A 22657-nucleotide genomic window follows, 5' to 3' on the forward strand; every position below is an offset into this window, starting at 1 on the left:
ACAAGGCCCCATCTTCTTAATCATGGCTAGGCTGCATTCCCTCTTCAAATTTGTCTCTGAGAGGCTTAAAGAGAACCTGAACTGAAAATAAAAAGTCAAAATAACCATACACAGATCATACTTCCCTCCTGTGTAGTCTACTCCTCAATCTCTTTTTCCACTCCGGCATCCCATTTGTCCACTGTGATCAATGAAATTCTCCGTCCTCCATTTTAAAAATGGCCATTACCCCATAACAGCTTCCTGCTCAGCACACTGTTAAACTTTAATATCACCCACTTGAACCATAGGGAAAGATGGACATTGCCTTGCACAATCAGTTGTAACTGACAGCTGCTGATATATAACTGAAAGCAACTGGTATATTTCAGTTCTGACAAAATATTGTCATAACTGGAAGGGATCCATGTAAGAAGAAAATAGTGAGCTTCTGAGAGGAACAGACGGTGAGGTAAGTATGTAATATTCATTTGTACAGTAGGTACATCATGTGTTTATTTTAAATAATTTTACTCACTTCAGGTTCCCTTTAAAGAGTTGCTGACTGACTTGGTAAAAGTTGCTGTAGAGAGGCCATTTGAGACATCAGACTGTGGCATTGCTACAGTGTAGAGCATTACATTAATTACTGTATTTCTATTTCAAACAGTTTTATTGAAGTTTTCAAAAGGATATAGCAGCGTACAATGCAGGGCAAAGTTCTCATTGAGACAGAACATCATGACTGACAGTTAGTTAACATTTGCACATGCAAAACAAGTCCGCAATGAAGTCATAATGAGGAGTCCTATAAAGAGGGACTATAAAGCCCCCGGTTCTGCGTAGATGTGGGAGCCCAGTGTTCCAGAACGAACAACGAGCCCCAAACTGAGGACTCTGCCCAGAAGGCCTCAGGCCCCGCCCGGAACAGGACGGGAGGGCATAGATACCTTCAACAAGGATATAGAGAGGAAAAGGAAAGAAGATAAATGAAGAAGACAGAGAGAAGAGAAAAGAAAGGGGGGAAAGGTCTGGTTTCTGCCCTGGTCTATATTCCCTGGACCAGGATCCCACTACTGGTAATTGAGTGGTTTGGCCGGCTAACTATTACCCGTGATCGCCAGGTATACCTTCCAGGGCTCCCACATTTTGTCAACCTTGGGGCGCCGATCCAGAAGGGTTCCTGCCAGCTGTTCCTGTATCATATACCCAGAAACCCTATGTTTGACTTCTTCAAACGGTACTAGCTGTTTCTTCCAGGCAAACTCTTCAAGAGTTTCTTGATTTTTAGTGAGGGAGCCTGTCTTAAAATGTAGCAAGGCAGACCACGGGTCTTTGCGCAGTTGGGTATGGAAGCCTGTGTCAACCGGTAGAGTTTGGACCAGAAGCGAGAAAGCATAGAACATGACCAAAAGGTGTGCAGCAGGTCCCCTCTGGATTGGCAACCCCGAAAACATTTATCATCTCCTCCAAAATGTGTCAACCTGGAAGGAACCAAGTACCATCTCATCATCACCTTCAGGGAGGCTTCCACAAGGCCTAGGTTGATAGAAAGATGGAAAAGACTATGCCAGGCATGTGACCACTCCTCTGTAGTGCGGGTGCCTTTCAAATCGACCTCCCATCTTTTTACATACCCATGTGAAAAGGAGGGGATAGGGGTAATTAAGGATGAGTACAGCTTACTTATAAGCCCATTACCACTGGTGTCCAAAAGACACGCGTTTTCAAATAATGACAGGGATAAGCTAGAAGTTGAGCTAGACCTCAGTAAAGCAGCCCATACACTCAGCCGATTTTCTGGCCGACCGATCGATCGCGATCGATCGATCGATCGCAAATCGGTTGGCCAATCGACCGATCGACGGCCGATTTCGATCGATTTCGATGGATTTCCATCGAACTTGCAGGGTGGAAAATTTAGGTCGATCTGATGAGATTGCTTATCAGTTTGCATTGGCCTTAATGGAAATCTGATGGCAAAAAAATGCCATCAGATCGAATTTCAACAGATTTCAAACTGAAATCTATTGGAATTCTATCCTGGTAAAAAATGTTCTAAAAACGCATCAGATAGATCATCAGATGCATTTCTTATCTGTCTGCTGCCAATCTGACGAGTGTATGGGCACCTTAAGGAATTAATCCAGTGTCGCAACTGCAGATATCTAAAGTACTCTGAACCAGGGATTTGGTACTTGTTTCTCAAATAGTCCCAACTGACCACCTTTGAGTCGCTGATTAAATGATGTATAATTAATAAATTATTTGAGACCCACCACCTAAAAGCTACTGGGTCTTCATAAGCTGGGAGGAAAAGAGGGTTATCAGCGATTGGCAAAAGTGGCAAATGTGGAGATAACAGTTTTCGGGAATATTTGAGAGAATCCCAAACCCCTAGGCAGAGCTTCATTATGTTACTCAGTAGGGGTGGCCGAAGCTTGGGTGGAAACCAAATGGGACATTGCACTGACAAGGGGGCTGCAGGAGCGATATCAAATATTGCCCATTGTGGCATGTTTGTCCCTCTATACAGGCCAACCATTGGCGCAATCTGGGCAGGCTGATAATATGCGCTTAGGTTGGGGAATCCCAGGCCTCCAGCAGATTTGGATATACAGTGGTGTGAAAAACTATTTGCCCCCTTCCTGATTTCTTATTCTTTTGCATGTTTGTCACACTTAAATGTTTCTGCTCATCAAAAACCGTTAACTATTAGTCAAAGATAACATAATTGAACACAAAATGCAGTTTTAAATGATGTTTTTTATTATTTAGTGAGAAAAATAACTCAAAACCTACATGGCCCTGTGTGAAAAAGAAATTGCCCCCTGAACCTAATAACTGGTTGGGCCACCCTTAGCAGCAATAACTGCAATCAAGCATTTGCGATAACTTGCAACGAGTCTTTTACAGCGCTCTGGAGGAATTTTGGCCCACTCATCTTTGCAGAATTGTTGTAATTCAGCTTTATTTGAGGGTTTTCTAGCATGAACCGCCTTTTTAAGGTCATGCCACAACATCTCAATAGGATTCAGGTCAGGACTTTGACTAGGCCTCTCCAAAGTCTTCATTTTGTTTTTCTTCAGCCATTCAGAGGTGAATTTGCTGGTGTGTTTTGGGTCATTGTCCTGCTGCAGCACCCAAGATCGCTTCAGCTTGAGTTGACGAACAGATGGCCAGACATTCTCCTTCAGGATTTTTTGGCAGACAGTTCCATCTATCACAGCATGCCTTCCAGGTCCTGAAGCAGCAAAACAACCCCAGACCATCACACTACCACCACCATATTTTACTGTTGGTATGATGTTCTTCTGCTGAAATGCTGTGTTACTTCTACGCCAGATGTAACGGGACACGCACCTTCCAAAAAGTTCAACTTTTGTCTCGTCGGTCCACAAGGTCTTTTCCCAAAAGTCTTGGCAATCATTGGGATGTTTTTTTTTAGCAAAATTGAGACGAGCCTTAATGTTCTTTTTGCTTAAAAGTGGTTTGCGCCTGGGATATCTTCCATGCAGACCGTTTTTGCCCAGTCTCTTTCTTATAGTGGAGTCGTGAACACTGACCTTAATTGAGGCAAGTGAGGCCTGCAGTTCTTTAGATGTTGTCCTGGGGTCTTTTGTGGCCTCTCGGATGAGTTTTCTCTGCGCTCTTGGGGTAATTTTGGTCGGCCGGCCACTCCTGGGAAGGTTCATCACTGTTCCATGTGTTTGCCATTTGTGGATAATGGCTCTCACTGTGGTTTGCTGGAGTCCCAGAGCTTTAGAAATGGCTTTATAACCTTTACCAGACTGATAGATTTCAATTACAGTACTTTTGTTCTGATTTGTTCCTGAATTTCTTTGGATCTTGGCATGACGTCTAGCTTTTGAGGTGCTTTTAGTCTACTTCTCTGTGTCAGATAGCTCCTATTTAAGTGATTTCTTGATTGAAACAGGTGTGGCAGTAATCAGGCCTGGGGGTGACTACAGAAATTTATCTCAAGTGTAATAAACCACCTTAAAGTTATTTTTTAACAAGGGGGGGCAATCACTTTTTCACACAGGGCCATGTAGATTTGGAGTTTTTTTTTCTCACTAAATAATAAAAACCATCATTTAAAACTGCATTTTGTGTTGAATTAGGTTATCTTTGACTAATAGTTAACGGTTTTTGATGAGCAGAAACATTTAAGTTTGACAAACATGCAAAAGAATAAGAAATCAGGAAGGGGGCAAATAGTTTTTCACACCACTGTATATATTGAGGTTCTAGCGACTCTAGGTCTGGAATTACCCCAGATGAATTTATTTATTTTATACTGAAACAACCTCAGATAGTGCGGGGGGATCCGAACAGGAAGCAATCGAAAGTGATAAAGAATTTTAGGCAACAGAACCATTTTGATAGAGTGCACCCGGCCCAGCCAGGATAGTTGCATGGCAGACCAATTTGAAGTGTATTGTGTAATAAGCCCAGACAGCGCATGGTAGTTGGCCTGAAAGAGGGAGTTATAATTAGCTGTGAGATTGATGCCCAGGTAAGAGAGAAGGGACTGTTGCAATCACTTCCTGCCAATCAGTCTGCTCTAGCGTGATGTTCATTAGCTGCGACTTTTTGGGATTAATATTCAGACCAGAAACCAGTGCAAACTCCCTCATGATCTCCATCAAGGCAGGGATAGAGGATTTAGGGTTAGACAGGAATAATAACAAGTCATCAGCAAAAAGATTCAATTTGTGTTGTGTGCCTGCTATCTGGAAACCAAGGACCTCTGCTGATTTTCTGATTGTTTGGGCTAGCGGCTCCATTGCTATGATAAATAAAATAGGGAAGAGAGGGCACCCTTGACGGGTCCCTCTCTCAATTGCAAAACTAGAGGAGAGATATCTCGCATATTGTACTTTGGCTGATGGGGAGGAGTAGAGGGCCTGGATCCAAGCTATGAAAGAGGGCCCAAAACCCCAGTGCTGCAAGATGGAGTAAAGATAGTCCCACGATAATGTGTCGAACGCCTTATATATATCTAGGCTCAGGCAGACGCCGGGGATCTTCCTATAGTGGAGACTGTCAAACACCTGAATAACCCTGTACACTGCATCTGAGGCCTGGCGCCCTGGGACAAAGCCCATCTGGTCCTTGTGGATTATTAAGGGAAGAAACCTATTGATTCGTGTGGCCAGCATTTTGCTCAAAAGTTTTATATCCACATTGAGGAGTGAGATGGGACAGAAACTACTAACTTCTAATGGTTCTATATCAGATTTAGGGAGCAGGGCGATATTGGCTTGAAGTGTTTCTTGGTTCCAGAGCTTATTCTTATTATACTCGTTATATACTTGAGATAGAAGAGGAGCTAATATTTGGGCAAATGTTTTATAGAAAAATGGGGAATAGCCGTCAGGCCCTGGAGATTTTGCGTTTTTGAGTGACTTGATAGCCATTAAGACCTCTTCCGAGGTTATGTCAGCATTAAGGTCCTCCACATCGGCCGTGTTGAGGGGGGGAAGCTGAAGTGAGCCCAGATAGGCTTCTAAACTGGCCTTATTAATCCGGCCCTCCGCTCCATACAACTCCTGAAGAAAGTCCTGAAAATACTGGTCAATCATGCAAGGATTTGCAGTAGGGGGGGGAACGGGGGCTCTTTACCCGTAAAGTAGGGGGCTGTATTTATGATTTTTTAGTTTGCGGGCTAAAAGGGTGTGTGGTTTATTAGCCCAGCGGTAATAAACATTCTTACGCCACCTAAGCTGCTTTTCTACCTCTTCACTCAGTAATGAGTCCAGTTGCAAGCACAATTTAACCCTTGCCAGCCTTGAGGCTACCGATGGGGAGGATTTCCAGACTAGATCCGCCTCCTCGTACTGCTTTGTCAGATCATCTATAGTTTGGTTTTTTTTTGCTTTTTAAGGTAATAAGCAAAGCCTATTATTCGTCCCCTCACTGTTGCCTTCAAGGCTCCCCAGAGGGATGCCGCAGAGTTGACCGAGCCTTCGTTGGTTTCCAAATATTCAGTTAGAAAATAATAAATCTTCTCTCGGCCATCCTGCCTTGAAAGCAAGGAGTCATTTAACCTCCAGGTGAAGTCCCTACCTCTAGGTATCAAAGAAGACAGTTGGATTTGCACTGGGTCGTGGTCTGACCAGGGAACTGAGAGTATTTTTGCAACCGTGGCATTATGCAAATAAGGGGCATGCATGAAGATATGGTCGATTCTGCAGAAGCTCCCATGTGGGTTTGAGTAGAAAGTGTAATCACGTGCCCGTGGGTTAAGCTCACTCCAAACATCCAACAGTCCATTTTTCCTAAACAAACGGGAGATTACTAATGGCTGGGCGGTAGAAATAGGCTGGGGAGCAACTGTAGAACCAAGCTTATACGCTTTGTCCATCTCCACGTCTAATACCATATTTGTGTCGCCACAAAGAATTATCATGCCTTCTCCGTGTTGACCTACAACCTGGAGGAGGTGGGAGAGGAAACTTGAAATTGGATGGGTGCGTAATAGGAGACCAGAATAATTTTAGCATCAAAGAGGATTCCACACAATAATAGGTATCTCCCTGTAGGGTCGGCAAGAACATGTTCGCATTTAAAGGGTAAGCCCCGTCTAAAGGCTATTGTCACCCCTCGGACCTTCTCCCTCGCGCAGGCATGGAAAGCCATTGGGAAGTGCTTGCTGAGATAGGAAGGCTGGCTAGTCCTTGAAAACCTGGTCTCTTGTAGACATACTATGTCTGTATGCAGAGACTTGTAGTAATGAAAGGCTTTGCTCCGCTTATGTGGGGAATTGAAGACCTGCACATTATGTGAAGTTAATTTCAATTGTGGGCTAGCCATGTCTAAAAACCAGGGAGAAAGCCCGAGTAAGCCACCACAATACTGACACATGTATCCATGGGGGATCAGAGGTTAAAGTTTTTGATGCGACCAGGAGGGACCAAAAGTAAAGGTGGGAGTAAAGAAAAGAGGAAGGGGGACAGTAATAAGGAAAGGAAATAACAGAAAGAGACCCAAGATTAGCTCGCCAGCTATCCTGAATACAGGACAAGAAGGCGATATCAAAATTTAAAGGAGCCTGAGTCTGGATTGGGCCATCCAGGCTCGGCGCCAGAAAGCAAGCGAAAAAATAAATCTCTTGCACGGGAGGGAGAACCCCACCCTGTCTGCATGGCTAAATAAATCAAAACAGAACATAACGTATAACAGCGCCATTCAAACCCAAAACCCGTATAGTTATATATCAAACCAGCCCGCCCACACAATTTAACCTCCTGAGCGGTATGGACGAGCTCAGCTCGTCCATTACCGCCGGAGGGTGGCGCTCAGGCCCTGGTGGGCCGATTTTCGCCAAATAAAAAGCAGCACACGCAGCCGGCACTTTGCCAGCCGCGTGTGCTACCTGATCGCCGCCGCTCTGCGGCGATCCGCCGCGAGCAGCGGCGAAAGAGGGTCCCCCCAGCCGCCCGAGCCCTGTGCAGCTGGACCAATCAGTTCCGGCCAGCGCTAAGGGCTGGATCGGAGGCGGCTGACGTCAGGACGTCGGCTGACTTCCATGACGTCACTCCGCTCAGCAAAACAAGGAGGGACGCTCATCGTGGCCCTTCTTGTTACTTCTGATCGCCGGAGGCGGCAGGAGCGCCCTCTAGTGGGCTTTCATGCATCCGGCGATCAGAAATATGTGGCAGGAGCGCCCTCTAGTGGGATTTTATAAAGAAAAACCCTCCCGCAGCCGCCCTGGCGATCTTAATAGAACGCCAGGGAGGTTAAGCATCAATTACTCTTATGGGAGAAGCAAGAAAAAAACAACTATATCTCCCACCAGAACCCCAGTTGCAGGACAACCCGAGCAGCAAAAAAAGAAAAAAACAGCTTGCAAACAATAAAAAGCTTTGAACTACTTAGAAGTCTCGAGTCGGTTATCCGCATCACATAATGCCCGATAGTACAGAAACACATACACATATAACAGAAGGGGTAAGGGAGAGGGGAACATATATATCCTGTAAGCAATTAGGATCTGTAAGTGAGCTATCAGGTGCTTATAGGGATCTTAAGGGAGCACTGTGGGCATAGTCCAGCCTGGATACCAGTTTCCATAAGTGTCCCATCTTGCGAATGTGTGGTTATATTTGGGCAACAAAGTCAGAATGTAAGGCCTACAATTCTGTTCAAATTAAATCACCCCGGATCAGATAAGGCTCCGGCCCTCGGGGTTTCGGGATCGGATTGAGCCACTGATTGCGAGGTCTCCTTATTGCGCTCCTTAGAGGACCGCTGCGATAGTGCCTTTTCCCATAATGGTTGAGAACGGGGAGAGCCTTGACTATGAGGTGGGGAGGATGCAGGGAGCGTTAGCTTGAGCCTTTCCAGCTTCCTTTGGGCCTCCTCAGGGCTCGACATAACATGAGCCCGATTATTGTAGGAAAACATAAGTTTGAAGGGGAAACCCCAGCTGTACTTTATGCTGTGAGCCAGAAGGATCTTAGTGCAGGGCTTCATCTCTCTGCGTCTCTGAATCGTGGCTGGTGCCAGATCAGCAAAAATTTGATAATGGTGGCCTTGGAACTCGAGGTCGTCTTTAGCTCTTGCTGCCTTTAGGATTGTTTCCTTAGACCTATAATAGGTAAACTTGATGACAATGCCCCGGGGGAGACCATTAGACTTTACCGGGCCAAGGGCCCTATGTATTCTGTCGAACTCGAGTCTATCAATCGGTATGCTGGGAACGAGCTCCTGGAAGAGAGCAGTCACTGTGGAAGTCAAGTCAGTTAGGTGCTCGGGCAGGCCCCTGACCCGAAGGTTGCCTCTGCGGGCTCTGTTTTCAAAATCCTCCATGCGCAGATGTACTGCTTGGAGGTCTGCCTGAGTCGCTTCTTGGTCTTCGACATGGTCTTCGAGTTTGTTTGTCCTAGTCCCTAGTTCTTGTATCTCCTTGGAGAGGTGAGTGGCCAGTTTGCTAGAGGCCTCCTCTAGCTCTCTCTGAAGAATCACTTTAAACATATTGAGCAGCTTCTGGTCTCGGGCAGAGAGAGAGTCCAGGGTGTCTGTTCCTACCTCAGTTTGACGACCGGAGGGTGGAGGTCTGCTGAGGCTGGTTGACCTACTTTCATCGTCCGAGTCGCTCTCTATGCGCTCCTGCACTCTCTGCTGACTGGTGCTGGGCACCATCTTGGATCTCCGGGATCGCGACTCCCGCTGGGAGGATTCGGCCAGTTCTTCCTCTCGTTTGCCTTTCTTGCCCCCCATCAAATTTGCTGAGGGTATGGTGGGCTTCTGGGTTGCTGCGTGAGGCTTTTTGGGGTGATAGCGCTGCTTGGGATGTGCCGATGCAGACAGGGCTGGCGGAGCTCTGCTAGAAGACGTCCATTACGAGCAGCCGCTAGCCACGCCCCCCCAATTACTGTATTTCAACATTAATATAGTTTATGGTAAGTATACGGTGTAGAGTATAGTACTGTATTACCAAGGCCGATTTTTAACATTGACCCTCAAGCAACCCGAAACAGCACATTAGCCGATCCCCGTCAGTGCTGCATAATGGCGGTTTTACTATACCTATATCTTAAAATAAACCTGCTTTACAGATTTTTTCCAATATAGTGCCAGTGAACACAAGCCCAGGTTTTTTTTTTCTTCCCCTAGTCCAACTTTATTTCTATGACTAGTTCCACTTCCATATGTAACATCAATGTACAGTACCACACCCCTCCCCTCCCCTCCACACATCACATAATGCCGCAGCTCCTCTAATCCAAATGTTGATTCATATTTGCAGCATGCCTTTTCCATTTGTATCCTTCTACTCCATCTGCATCAACCCCTCTTCCATTCTCACCCACCCGAGGACTAGACCTATATAGTCTTTTTAGAAATCTGACCCTGAGTGAAAACACATATAGCAGTCTTTGTCTCTTCCCACAAGAGGACCATAATCCGATAAAGCAGGTTTTTTCTTCCCAGTAGACCTAGTAAGGGGTCCTCCGGTCCCCTAATCCACTCACCAGAGGGCAGAAAGTTAAAAGGTACTACTAACACAGACTTCATGATTTATATCCCCAGCTGTAGATCAGGGAGTTTTTAGTATCTCCAAAGAGGAACAGACAGAGGAATGCAGGAAACGCTGAGCTTTCTAGTAAATATGAATACATATTATGAAAGGTATTTCATATAATAGATGTCCATCCTATGGACCTCCGCCGCTGTCCAGGATCCTCCTGCACATCAAGCCCATGCTCCTCATCATGCAGGAACATGGCCACGCTGCACCCACGTGAACATGGCAAAACTGAGCAGAAGCACGAGCATCTCTGTTCGCACAGGTGCCTGAAGACGAGCACAGTCACAACCTTGAAATCCAACAAGTTTCAGATTCCTTTGAGGGTCTGCATTGGGGGACCAGAGGATGGTCTGGGAAGCCTCTACAAGATCCAGAGGCTTCCCTCTTCTTAGGTAAGTAGTCAACTTTTGACCCAAGGCTTGCCTCAGGTACACTTTGAAGGGGTTCTGCAGGGGGGGGGGTCTGTGGATAAAAACTGCCACTTACCTGGGGCTTCTATCAGCCCCCTGTAGCAGTAATGTCCCAAGCCATCCTTCTCTGATCCGCCGTTCCCCGCCGCTGGCCCCGGTCTAGCGCGGCATGCCGTCCAACTGCGGCTGCCTGCTTGTTCCCGCCTTTGTCATCGGAAGCTTACTGCGCAGTACAAGAAAGCTTTGTACTGCGTCTGCACAGTAAGCTTCCGAGGACGCAAACGGCAGCGCGCATTATTCGGCTATGCCAGACGAATAATTGCCTGGTGCCGGTGGCAGGGAAAGGTGGATCGGAGGCAGACGGCGTGGGACATTACTGCTTCATGGGGCAGATAGAAGCCCCAGGTAAGTGGCAGTTTTTATCCTCAGGTTCCCCCTACAGAACCCCTTTAAGGCAATGGGGCCCAACACTGCAAATTTTAGGTTCGGTACTCTGGCAAATGAAGCATGCACCAAGTGGGAAAAAGGGAGGGTCACTTTTGCATGGCATTTTTGTATTAAATAAATCATATGAATACATACTCACATTTTTTTTGCATATTGCTAGCCCTTAATACTAGTAATAGTTGCAACTGAATCACGCCCTAAAAGTCTGAAACCTTTCCCTCTCCAATCCAATCAGTGAAGATCTCATTTGATCATTGTACAAGCATTACCACATTTCCCATGCAATAGGTGATGCAATAGTTTCTTGGATCAGATCCTAAATTGTAAATCTTTGGTGTTCCGCACTTAACTGTCCTCTGTCTGCAAAGAAAAAAAAGGCACTGCACAAATGCTTCACACCACTAGAGATACAAGCTTTTCATCTCCATGTCTACCTAGAATATCATGCCTGAATCATGTCTTTAAACAGTTAGTCTTTGAATTTACTTTATCTCAAGCATAGAGGCCCACATCACTTGTGTTTTAGAACAAAATGCATACATTTTAATAGGTTTTTATTCTTATTCTGGGAGTGGTAATGTAAATGAGATATACTTAGAATTCAGTGTTCCCTTCTTTTACACTCATGGTGGAATATAGTGGTGGAAAGATTATTTTTTTTTTCTGTTTTGTTTTCTTTTTAATCTGAAAGACTTTTAAATGAAAAGGTTTAACATTTACATTACAAGGGGACTGCTGGCAAATCTCACCTCAAGGGAACATGAGAAAAGAAATGAGCAGTCTGATAAAAGTATCCTTAATGCCTGGGTGGAAAAAGATGCCTTAAAGGTATAGGCTTTTTCTTTAAACAACACAGCCAAATATAGACAAAACAGAGGAAATACAAGTCAATTTATAGAATGACAGCAGAACTCACTGGATGAAATTATATTACCTTATCACAATGTAAGTAATAAACCTTAAAGGGAACCAGAGAGGATTCAATATACATACCTGGGGCTTCCTCCAGCCCCATACGCACGGATCGCTCCCACGCCGCCGTCCTCCGCTGCCTGGATCCGCCGCCACCGGGTCCCGTCATTGCCGCGAGTCGGCAAGTCGGCCGGCGGACGCGGCCAATTCTCCGCATTACAGGGTGCTCTCTCTCCATACAGATACGCATGTGGCTGCTTACTGCGCTGCCGCATGCGTACATGTATGGAGGGAGCCCCTGTGATGCGGACAATTGGCCGCGTCCGCCGGAAGTGACGGGCCCGGTACCGGCGGATCCAGGAAGCTGAGGACGGCGGCGTGGGAGCGATTCAGGCTTATGGAGCTGGAAGAAGCCCCAGGTATGTATAAAATCATTTTCTTTTTTCAACCCCCCGTTCCTCTCTGGTTCCCTTTAAAACATTTGATGTTCTGAAAAAGACGTTTTACTTAGTCAAATGCACACCTGAATATAAACTGCATATGCAACTAATCCACAAAGTCAATGGTGTGCTGATTTCCAAGTTCCCATTGACACATGAGGAATAATCAATAGATCCAGATAGAGATGTAGGCACAGCAAGGTCTTCTGTAATTATATTCTAACAGACAAATGACCAGCGCTCAAGGATGCACCTGAATTGTAGTCCAACAGAGGCAATGCAGAGCCCCCCTGGGGCTAAATACATGCCTTGAATGCAAAACACATGCAAATTATGTGCTAATTCTAATCTAAAAATGTGAAAGTGAATTTAAAACTGTGAATGCAGGTAGCCACTAGTATACTCACGCGCGCTCCCGCCGGCGGCCATTAGCCCAGCGATCAATGAATGGGATTATATTTCATTGATCGTAACCGCCCACAGAAAAACCGACAGCCTCTAATAAGAGGCTGCGGTTTTTCTGAATTACAAAAAGTTCCTCGACTTCATACTTCTTCCTGGAAGCGTACGATAACGCTTTCAGGAGTTTTTCACTGAGGTCATCTTGTGGCCAAGTAGTAAAACTACACACACATCCATTTTTTAATAAATAAATACATTTGTTTACATTTAAAATTAGCTGTTTACCTCCCACACCAAAAATTACCCACATACAATTTTAAATACAAAAAAAAAAATAAAAAAAATACAATTAAAAAAAATAAAATAAATACATAGTTACCTAAGGGTCGAACTTTTTAAATATGCATGTCAAAGGAGTATTATTAATATATATTTTTTTAATTATGGGCTTGTAAATAGTGATGGACGCAAATTGAAAAAATGCACCTTTATTTCCAAATAAAATATCAGTGCCATACATTGTGATAGGTACATCATTTAAATGGTGTAATAGGCAGCACAAATGGGCAAATAAAATACATGGGATTTAATTACAGTAGCATGTATTAATTTTAAACTATAATGGCCAAAAACTGAGAAATAATGATTTTTTTTCCATTTCTGTATTAATATTTCTGTCAAACTGGAATTGGAATAAAAAAATTCTGAGCAAAATGTATCCCCCAAAGAAAGCCTAATTGGTGGCGGAAAAAACAAGATATAGACCAATTCATTGTGATGAGTAGTGATAAAGTTATTGGCAAATTAATGGGAGATGAAAGGTGCTCAGATGCAAAAAAATAAACAACCCTTCGGGCTTAAGTGGTTAATAAGCTAATAAAATTCAATCATATACCTGATGGTAAAAGCAAACTGGTTTGAAGTAGTAACAAGACCTGTACCCACCTTGCGATTTTTCCGACAATTTTCCAGACAACTGGCATTTTTTTGAGTAACGAGTGGTCGTTTACACAATCTCACGATGTGGGTACAGGCGCATGATCATGCGAACATAGCTTATTGTTGTGCGGCGATAACGACCGTACATCAGATCTTTAAGATCACCGATGACTCCTATGTAAAGTACCACGATCGCTTACTGTCTCGTTCATGCCTGTCCTGTAAAGTCATTGTGAGGGATAGCGGTCCCGCTGCCAGCATGCATATGGCAGCGGGCTCCGCTTCCCAGACTCCCACCGCCGGCGTGCCGCGGAGCGGGGCTGTGCGGTCGGCTGAGTCCGTATGCTCGGCGGACTCCGCCGCGCAGTTGCCTTCTGTGGGGTCCCTCTCGCCGGCCCTTACCCGCCGCATGACGCGCGCGAGGAGGCAGGATCTTTATGCCTCGAGACGGGGAGTCAGCTGACCAGGCCAGTCAGCTGACTCCATCTCCTGTGGGGATTGGCTGGGGCTCTGGGGCGGCGCAGGGCAGCTCACTTGCTACATATAGGACTTGCTAGTCAGTAGCAAGTTGTCTGCTGTCGTGAATACATCCGTGTTAGCACTCAGACCTTAGCTCAGTTTCCTAGGTGTTGATACCAAGGACGTCACACCTTAGATTAGTATTGTATTGTATATTTATTTATTTATTGTATTTATAAAGCGCCAACATATTACGCAGCGCTGGACAATAAATAGGGATACATACAATATTTAGGGGTGACATACAGCAAAATGACAATACCTGAATACAAGAAAGATCAGATCATGCAGCACAGTATGAGTACAAGGTAATGCTTAGTCAGTCACTGGAGGGGAGCATGGAGATTAAGCAAGTTAGGTTCACTCAAGAGGCCTAGCATGGGTTCACAGTAACGGAGGTGCATGATCAGGTTGGACACAAAAGGAGGAGGACCCTGCCCAAAGGCTTACAATCAAAAGGGAGAGGTAGGGACACGAGAGGTAGGAGACCAGAGTTCAGCTGTGGGTTTAGAGCACTTGTGAGGGGTAGTAGGCCAGAGTGAAAAGGTGAGTTTTGAGGGCTTTCTTGAAGATGTTGAAGGAGGGGCTGCCCTAATGGGTGGAGGTAGGGAGTTCCATAGTGTTGGAGCAGCTCTTGAGAAGTCCTGGAGGCGTGCATGGGACTGGGTGATGCGGGGGGTGGTTAGGCGAAGTTCATTGGAAGAGCGGAGTGAGCGGCTGGGTGTGTACCTCTGAGTAAGATCGGAAATGTAGGTTGGACAGGTTTTGTGGACAGATTTGTAGATCAGACACAGTATCTTGAATCTGATTCTGGACTGGATAGGAAGCCAGTGGAGGGATTCAAGGAGGGGATCCGCCATGGTGGAGCGATGGGAGCAGTGGATAATTCTGGCTGCTGCATTCATGATGGACTGCAGTGGGGCTGTTCAGGTCATAGGGAGACCAGACAGCAGGGCATTGCAGTAGTCAAGGCGGGAAATTATGACCTGTGTTTTGACTCTGGCTTTCCCTGACTACTCTTTACGCTAATCGCTCTTGTACTTCTACCTATCTGATTCAAGTTGCCGACCCTGCCTGTTTACCGACTCTGAATCAGCTTTCCGTTTCTGTACCTCTGCCGCCCTCTCTGTTGCCGAAACCTCTGCTTGTCTGACCTTTCTCCCATCAGTGGAACGTCTCCCACTGACGAGCTATCTCTGAGGCTTGCCTCCCCGAGACGCTTGCCCCGGCAGACGATTACTGCCAGGGGCTGAGATTCCTCTCTTTATCTGGGTTTGAGGATCTCACATACGGGGTTCCCATTCAGAGGTAACCACACCTCTGAGGAATTGCCGTGTGGTGGACATTTCCACGAGTTTTCGAGATATACCTGTCTCTATTGTTATTTACTGTGTTAGGTGTCCAGAGGTTAGTTATACTTGGATTATCGGTGATTCTGCAGATCATCAATAGTCAGGTATATACAGTGGAGGAAATAATTATTTGACCCCTCACTGATTTTGTAAGTTTTTCCAATGACAAAGAAATGAAAAGTCTCAGAACAGTATCATTTCAATGGTAGGTTTATTTTAACAGTGGCAGATAGCACATCAAAAGGAAAATCGAAAAAATAACTTTAAGTAAAAGATAGCAACTGATTTGCATTTCATTGAGTGAAATAAGTTTTTGAACCCATACCAACCATTAAGAGTTCTGGCTCCCACAGAGTGGTTAGACACTTCTACTTAATTAGTCACCCTCATTAAGGACACCTGTCTTAACTAGTCACCTGTATAAAAGACACCTGTCCACAGAATCAATCAATCAAGCAGACTCCAAACTCTCCAACATGGGAAAGACCAAAGAGCTGTCCAAGGATGTCAGAGACAAAATTGTAGACCTGCACAAGGCTGGAATGGGCTACAAAACCATTAGCAAGAAGCTGGGAGAGAAGGTGACAACTGTTGGTGCGATTGTTCGAAAATGGAAGGAGCACAAAATGACCATCAATCGACCTCGCTCTGGGGCTCCACGCAAGATCTCACCTCGTGGGGTGTCAATGGTTCTGAGAAGGGTGAAAAAGCATCCTAGAACTACACGGGAGGAGTTAGTGAATGACCTCAAATTAGCAGGGACCACAGTCACCAAGAAAAACATTGGAAACACATTACACCGCAATGGATTAAAATCCTGCAGGGCTCGCAAGGTCCCACTGCTCAAGAAGGCACATGTGCAGGCCCGTCTGAAGTTTGCCAATGAACACCTGAATGATTCTGTGAGTGACTGGGAGAAGGTGCTGTGGTCTGATGAGACCAAAATAGAGCTCTTTGGCATTAACTCAACTCGCTGTGTTTGGAGGAAGAAAAATGCTGCCTATGACCCCCAAAACACCGTCCCCACCGTCAAGCATGGGGGTGGAAACATTTTGCTTAGGGGGTGTTTTTCTGCTAAGGGCACAGGACAACTTAATCGCATTAACGGGAAAATGGACGGAGCCATGTATCGTGAAATCCTGAACGACAACCTCCTTCCCTCTGCCAGGAAACTGAAAATGGGTCGTGGATGGGTGTTCCTGTTCCAGCACGACAATGACCCAAAACATATAGCAAAGGCAACAAAGGAGTGGCTCAAGAAGAAGCACATTAAGGTCATGGAGTGGCCTAGTCAGTCTCCGGACCTTAATCCAATAGAAAACCTATGGAGGGAGCTTAAGCTCAGAGTTGCACAGAGACAGCCTCGAAACCTTAGGGATTTAGAGATGATCTGCAAAGAGGAGTGGACCAACATTCCTCCTAAAATGTGTGCAAACTTGGTCATCAATTACAAGAAACGTTTGACCTCTGTGCTTGCAAACAAGGGTTTTTCCACTAAGTATTAAGTCTTTTATTGTTAGAGGGTTCAAAAACGTATTTCACTCAATGAAATGCAAATCAGTTGCTATCTTTTATTTAAGGTTATTTTTTCGATTTTCCTTTTGATGTGCTATCTGCCACTGTTAAAATAAACCTACCATTGAAATGATACTGTTCTGAGACTTTTCATTTCTTTGTCATTGGACAAACTTACAAAATCAGTGAGGGGTCAAATAATTTTTTCCTCCACTGTATCTGCATTCTTGGTGATACTGCAGATCACCAATAATCAGATACTCTCTGTGTGCTGACACCGATCATTACAGAACAGCAGACCACCATTATGGAAGCATTACGCAGCCAGGTTGAGGCTTTGACCACCTCGGTAAATAACCTCATCGGGGTGGTTAATACGCAACAAACCCAGATCAATCAACTGACTGGGTCTGTGCAGGTCCTTCAAACGACTGTTACCACAATGCAATCCCCTTCGGTCGCCGATCTTCGTATCTCAGTGCCCGAGAAATTCTCAGGGCAGCGGTCTGACTTTCAGGATTTCCACAATCGAGTTTTGTCCTATTTTGAATTAAGGACAAATTTATCAGGGTCTGAGTCCCAAAGGGTGACGTTCATAAAGACCTTATTAACCGGGGACTCACAAACCTGGGCATACGGTCTACCGCCGGAAGATACAGCATTAACTTCAGTCCAGGAATTTTTTAAAGCAATGGCTATAATATATGATGATCCGGACGTTTCCATCACTGCCGAGAGGAAGCTTAAAAGTCTTAGACAGGGCCGGGATTCTGTTGAAGTCTATGCGGCAGAATTTCGAAGGTGGGCTGTGTCGGCTAGGTGGAGGTTAAAGGGGTGCCAGAACAATACACTGAATTTGCTGACGTCTTCTGTCTTAGGTCCGCTGATAAACTCCCACCTCATCGGAGTTTCGATTGCCCCATTGACTTGAGATCTGGTTGTATGCCCCCTAGAGGTCATCTCTATAATTTATCCGGGCCCGAGAAGCTGGCAATGCGGGAATACATTGCAGAAAATCTGGCAAAGGGTTTCATCCGTCCTTCCCGGTCACCGGCCGGGGCAGGGTTCTTTTTTGTGCAAAAAAAAGACGGTGGTCTTAAACCTTGTATTGATTATCGTGGTCTAAACAAGATCACCATAAAGAATCGCTATCCTCTGCCCTTGATAGACGATCTTTGCGCTCAGATAACCAGTGCAAGTATTTTTTCAAAATTGGACTTACGTGGGGCATACAACCTGGTACGCATCAGGGACGGTGACGAGTGGAAGACGGCTTTTAACACGCCCGACGGGCATTACGAGTATCTAGTTATGCCCTTCGGGCTGTGTAACGCCCCGGCCGTCTTCCAGGAGCTGATTAACGAGGTCTTCAGGGAGGTGCTGGGAAAGTTTGTACTCGTGTATCTAGATCAGGCATGGGCAAACTCGGCCCTCCAGCTGTTAGAGAACTACAAGTCCCACAATGCATTGCAGGAGTCTGACAGCCACAGTCAGGACTCATAAAGGCAAATGCATTGTGGGACTTGTAGTTCAGTAACAGCTGGAGGGCCGAGTTTGCCCATGCCTGATCTAGATGATATATTGATTTTTTTCCCGAAATCTTGTTGAACATCGTAACCATGTGAAATTCGTATTAAAGAAATTGAGACAGAATTCCCTCTACGCAAAACTAGAGAAGTGTCTCTTTGAAGTCACTCAGATTCCTTTTCTGGGTTACATCATTTTCACTTCAGGTCTCTCTATGGACCCAGAAAAGGTCTACGCTGTCTTGGGGTGGCCCCAACTGGTAGGCTTGAAAGCTTTACAGAGATTTCTTGGCTTCGCAAACTATTACCGGAAGTTCATCAAGGGGTTTTCCTCAGTAGTTGCCCCCCTTACTAGTCTTACCAAGAAGGGGGCTGATCCATATCATTGAACATCAGAGGCCCAGGCAGCCTTCGATACCCTAAAAAAGTTATTTTGTTCTGCACCCATTCTGAGACACGTAGATGTTACCCTTCCCTTCATCTTGGAGGTAGATGCATCAGAGATCGGGGTTGGAGCGGTGCTGTCTCAGCGTTCAGGACTTCAGGGTAAACTGCACCCATGTGCCTTCTTTTCCCGTAGATTCTCTCCGGCGGAGAGAAACTACGACATTGGTAATCGGGAACTGTTGGCCATTAAGTTAACTTTTGAGGAGTGGCGCCATTGGCTAGAGGGGGCAGAACACACGATCACCGTCTTCACAGACCATACAAACTTGGAGTACATTGAAGGGGCTAAGAGGCTTAGTCCTCGTCAGGCCCGTTGGTCCTTATTTTTCTCGCGCTTCAGATTTGTCATCACATACACCCCAGGTAGTAAAAACGTCAAAGCGGATGCTCTCTCCAGATGTTTTGAGCCTGAGACAGCACAGTCTGCAACTCCCGAGAGCATTCTTCCTCGCAAGGTGGTGCTTGCTGCCACTGAGACCTGGGAGGATTGGGCAGTCACATTAGCTGCCCACCAGTTAGATACTCCAGAAGGGAAACCAGAGGGGGTTTTGCTTGTACCACTTCCCTTCTGATTACAGATTATGCAGTTGCTCCATGCCCATAAAAACGCAGGCCACCCTGGAGTTACTCGCACTCAGGACTTGCTCACGAGGTGTGTTTGGTGGCCTTCTTTGGCCTCTGATTGCAGGGAGTTTGTCAGGGAATGTGTTGTGTGTGCCAGGAGCAAACCTTCTCGCCAGGCTTCGGTGGGTACCCTGCAACCCCTGCCAGTACCGAGTGAACCATGGACCCATCTGTCCATGGATTTTGTTGGCGAGCTTCCTCGGTCCGAGGGTATGACAGTCATATGGGTGATTGTAGACAGGTTCAGTAAAATGGCCCATTTTGTTCCCCAGAAAGGATTCCCTTCAGCTCAGGAGTTGGCAGATCTGTTTATACAACACGTTTTTCGCTTGCATGGGATTCCGGATGATGTGGTTTCCGATAGAGGAGTCCAATTTGTGTCTAAATTTTGGAGGGCTTTTTGCCGTAGTTTGGATATGAATTTATCCTTTTCATCTGCTTACCACCCACAGACCAACAGACAGACCGAAAGGGTTAATCAGGCACTAGAACAATTTCTCAGATGTTATGTGGCGGATGCGCAAACAGAATGGGTTAAGTTTTTGCCCTTCGCGGAATTTGCGCACAACAACCTGAAAAGCTCCTCTACGGGGTTGTCCCCTATTCAGGTTGTATCAGGAAGGTCTCCTAAATTTTCCCCTTTGCCGGTGTGTTCCTCTCCCTTTCCAGCAGAGGGTGTTAAAGGAGCTTTGGGCACAGGTGAAAAAGAGTTTAGGCGTAGCCTTTGAAAGTCAGAAGAAACAGGCAGACAAAAGGCGATCTGTTGAGTGGCACTTTACCCCGGGGGACATGGTGTGGGTATCAACCAGACATTTGGCACTCAGACAACCGTCCACCAAGTTGGGTCCCAGGTTTATAGGGCCTTATCCGGTGGCCAAAAAGATCAATGATGTTTCTTATGTGATTGATCTCCCAGCCAGCATGAGAAGTGGAAGATCATTCCACGTCTCTTTGTTGAAGCCGGCCGTATATGTGGATTCCCCCCCCCCCCCCCCCAGTGGTAGTAGAGGGCCAGACAAAATTTGAGGTGGAAAAGATTTTGGATTCTCGTTTGGTACAAAATTCTGTGCAGTATCTAGTCCATTGGAAGAGGTATGGGGTGGAGGATAGGTCTTGGGTGCCAGAGGGTCGCATGCATGCCGAGAGGTTGAGAAAGAGGTTTCATCAGGTACATCCTGAGAAACCAGGTGGGAAGTGTCCGGAGTCCACTCCTCAAGGTGGGGGGTACTGTGAGGGATAGCGGTCCCGCTGCCTGCATGCATATGGCAGCGGGCTCCGCTTCCCGGACCCTCACCGCCAGCGTGCCGCCGAGCGGGGCTGTGCGGTCGGCGGAGTCCGTATGCTCGGCGGACTCCGCCGTGCAGTTGCCTTCTGTGGGGTTCCTCTCGCCGGCGCTTACCCGTCGCATAACGCGCGCGCGCGAGGAGGCAGGATCTTTATGCCTCGAGACGGGGAGTCAGCTGACCAGGCCAGTCAGCTGACTCCATCTCCTGTAGGGATTGGCTGGGGCTCTGGGGTGGCGCAGGGCAGCTCACTTGCTACATATATGACTTGCTAGTCAGTAGCAAGTTGTCTGCTGTCGTGAATACATCCTTGTTAGCGCTCAGACCTTAGCTCAGTTTCCTAGGTGTTGATACCAAGGACGTCACACCTTAGATTAGTATTGTATTGTATATTACCTGTGTTTTGACTCTGGCTTTCCCTGACTACTCTTTACGCTAATCGCTCTTGTACTTCTGCCTATCTGATTCAAGTTGCCGACCCTGCCTGTTTACCGACTCTGAATCAGCTTTCCGTTTCTGTACCTCTGCCGCCCTCTCTGTTGCCGAAACCTCTGCTTGTCTGACCTTTCTCCCATCAGTGGAACGTCTCCCACTGACGGACTATCTCTGAGGCTTGCCTCCCCGAGACGCTTGCCCCGGCAGATGATTACTGCCAGGGGCTGAGATTCCTCTCTTTATCTGGGTATGAGGATCTCACATACGGGGTTCCCATTCAGAGGTAACCACACCTCTGAGGAATTGCCGTGTGGTGGACATTTCCACGAGTTTTCGAGATATACCTGTCTCTATTGTTATTTACTGTGTTAGGTGTCCAAAGGTTAGTTATACTTGGATTATCGGTGATTCTGCAGATCATCAATAGTCAGGTATATATCTGCATTCTTGGTGATACTGCAGATCACCAATAATCAGATACTCTCTGTGTGCTGATACCGATCATTACAGTCATATGACGTTGTGCATACCCGCCGGCTGGAAGATGGATCAGATGAGTGCTCGTCATCAGGGAGACGTCGCTGGATCCATCTCCCTGCATCGCGAGGTGAGTACAGAGCTTTAATACAAGAATGAAATCCTTCAGCAGATAGTGTTTCTAAATATAATATATAGAACAGATTTGCTGGAGTTTCTAATAAAGTTCACCTCTGTGGATTTTGCTTACCTAATTTTAAGTGTTTCCAAAGTCACTCACAACTGTCAGATCATGGAGAACAGACGCCCAGCATGATCAGGCTGGAAGAGGGGAGAAGGAGCAGAACTATGCTCAGATAATCAACCATGCTTTGCATATGTACTGTAATGTCTTTAGGTTCTATTTAGTTGTTAATGAAAAGTTATGTGCCTTAGGAATTATCAAATTGGGGAGGGAGAAGTTAGATCATATTTGGAACATGCTTTGTTAAATTACCATAGCATCTCTTTAATGGAGAAATACAGCAACAGATGGGCCCATTTTAGTTCAGCTTTAACCCAAACAAGCCACTGCTAATTGTGAGTGATGAAAGTGTATCACTGATGAATAAAAAAAAATTATAGAAGAAACAACCAAAATAAGAGTATGCAGAGCGTACACATACACAGTATAGCCCATTCACACATTATTTTTAATGTTTTGTTATAACCAGAGGGGTTATACTTTAGCCTTGTAGTTGGCAAATTAGTTCTTCTCCACTTGTGGTTAGCAGTGTGAGCAGTTTTTTCTTGCAGACTCTCTTTGTAGTTCTTGTGCCATGGTCAGGGATTGGTGAGCAGGTGAGTGGAAGGTGGCAGGAACAACTTGATGTCCTATTTATAAAGACAAGAGACACTGCAGCAGAAAAATA

At 45.9% G+C, this 22657-nt stretch overlaps 1 protein-coding gene across 5 annotated transcripts in view; it reads right to left on the reverse strand.

The window, feature by feature from the left end:
• Window positions 1–22657, reverse strand: part of FTO (FTO alpha-ketoglutarate dependent dioxygenase) — a 613541-nt gene that overhangs the window by 454675 nt on the left and 136209 nt on the right. Inside the window, exon 8 of one of the 5 annotated variants that reach the window (XM_068260514.1) lies at window positions 22451–22619. The exons of the other annotated variants lie outside the window; for them this stretch is intronic. Within the exon in view, the coding sequence (XP_068116615.1) occupies window positions 22569–22619 (51 nt within the window). The 3' untranslated portion in view covers window positions 22451–22568. Of the gene's footprint in view, window positions 1–22450; window positions 22620–22657 lie in introns of those variants that run through there. 5 annotated transcript variants of the gene reach the window in all.

The sequence above is a fragment of the Hyperolius riggenbachi genome, chromosome 11, assembly GCF_040937935.1.
Source record: "Hyperolius riggenbachi isolate aHypRig1 chromosome 11, aHypRig1.pri, whole genome shotgun sequence".
In the NCBI taxonomy this organism is placed as follows: Eukaryota; Metazoa; Chordata; class Amphibia; order Anura; family Hyperoliidae; genus Hyperolius; species Hyperolius riggenbachi.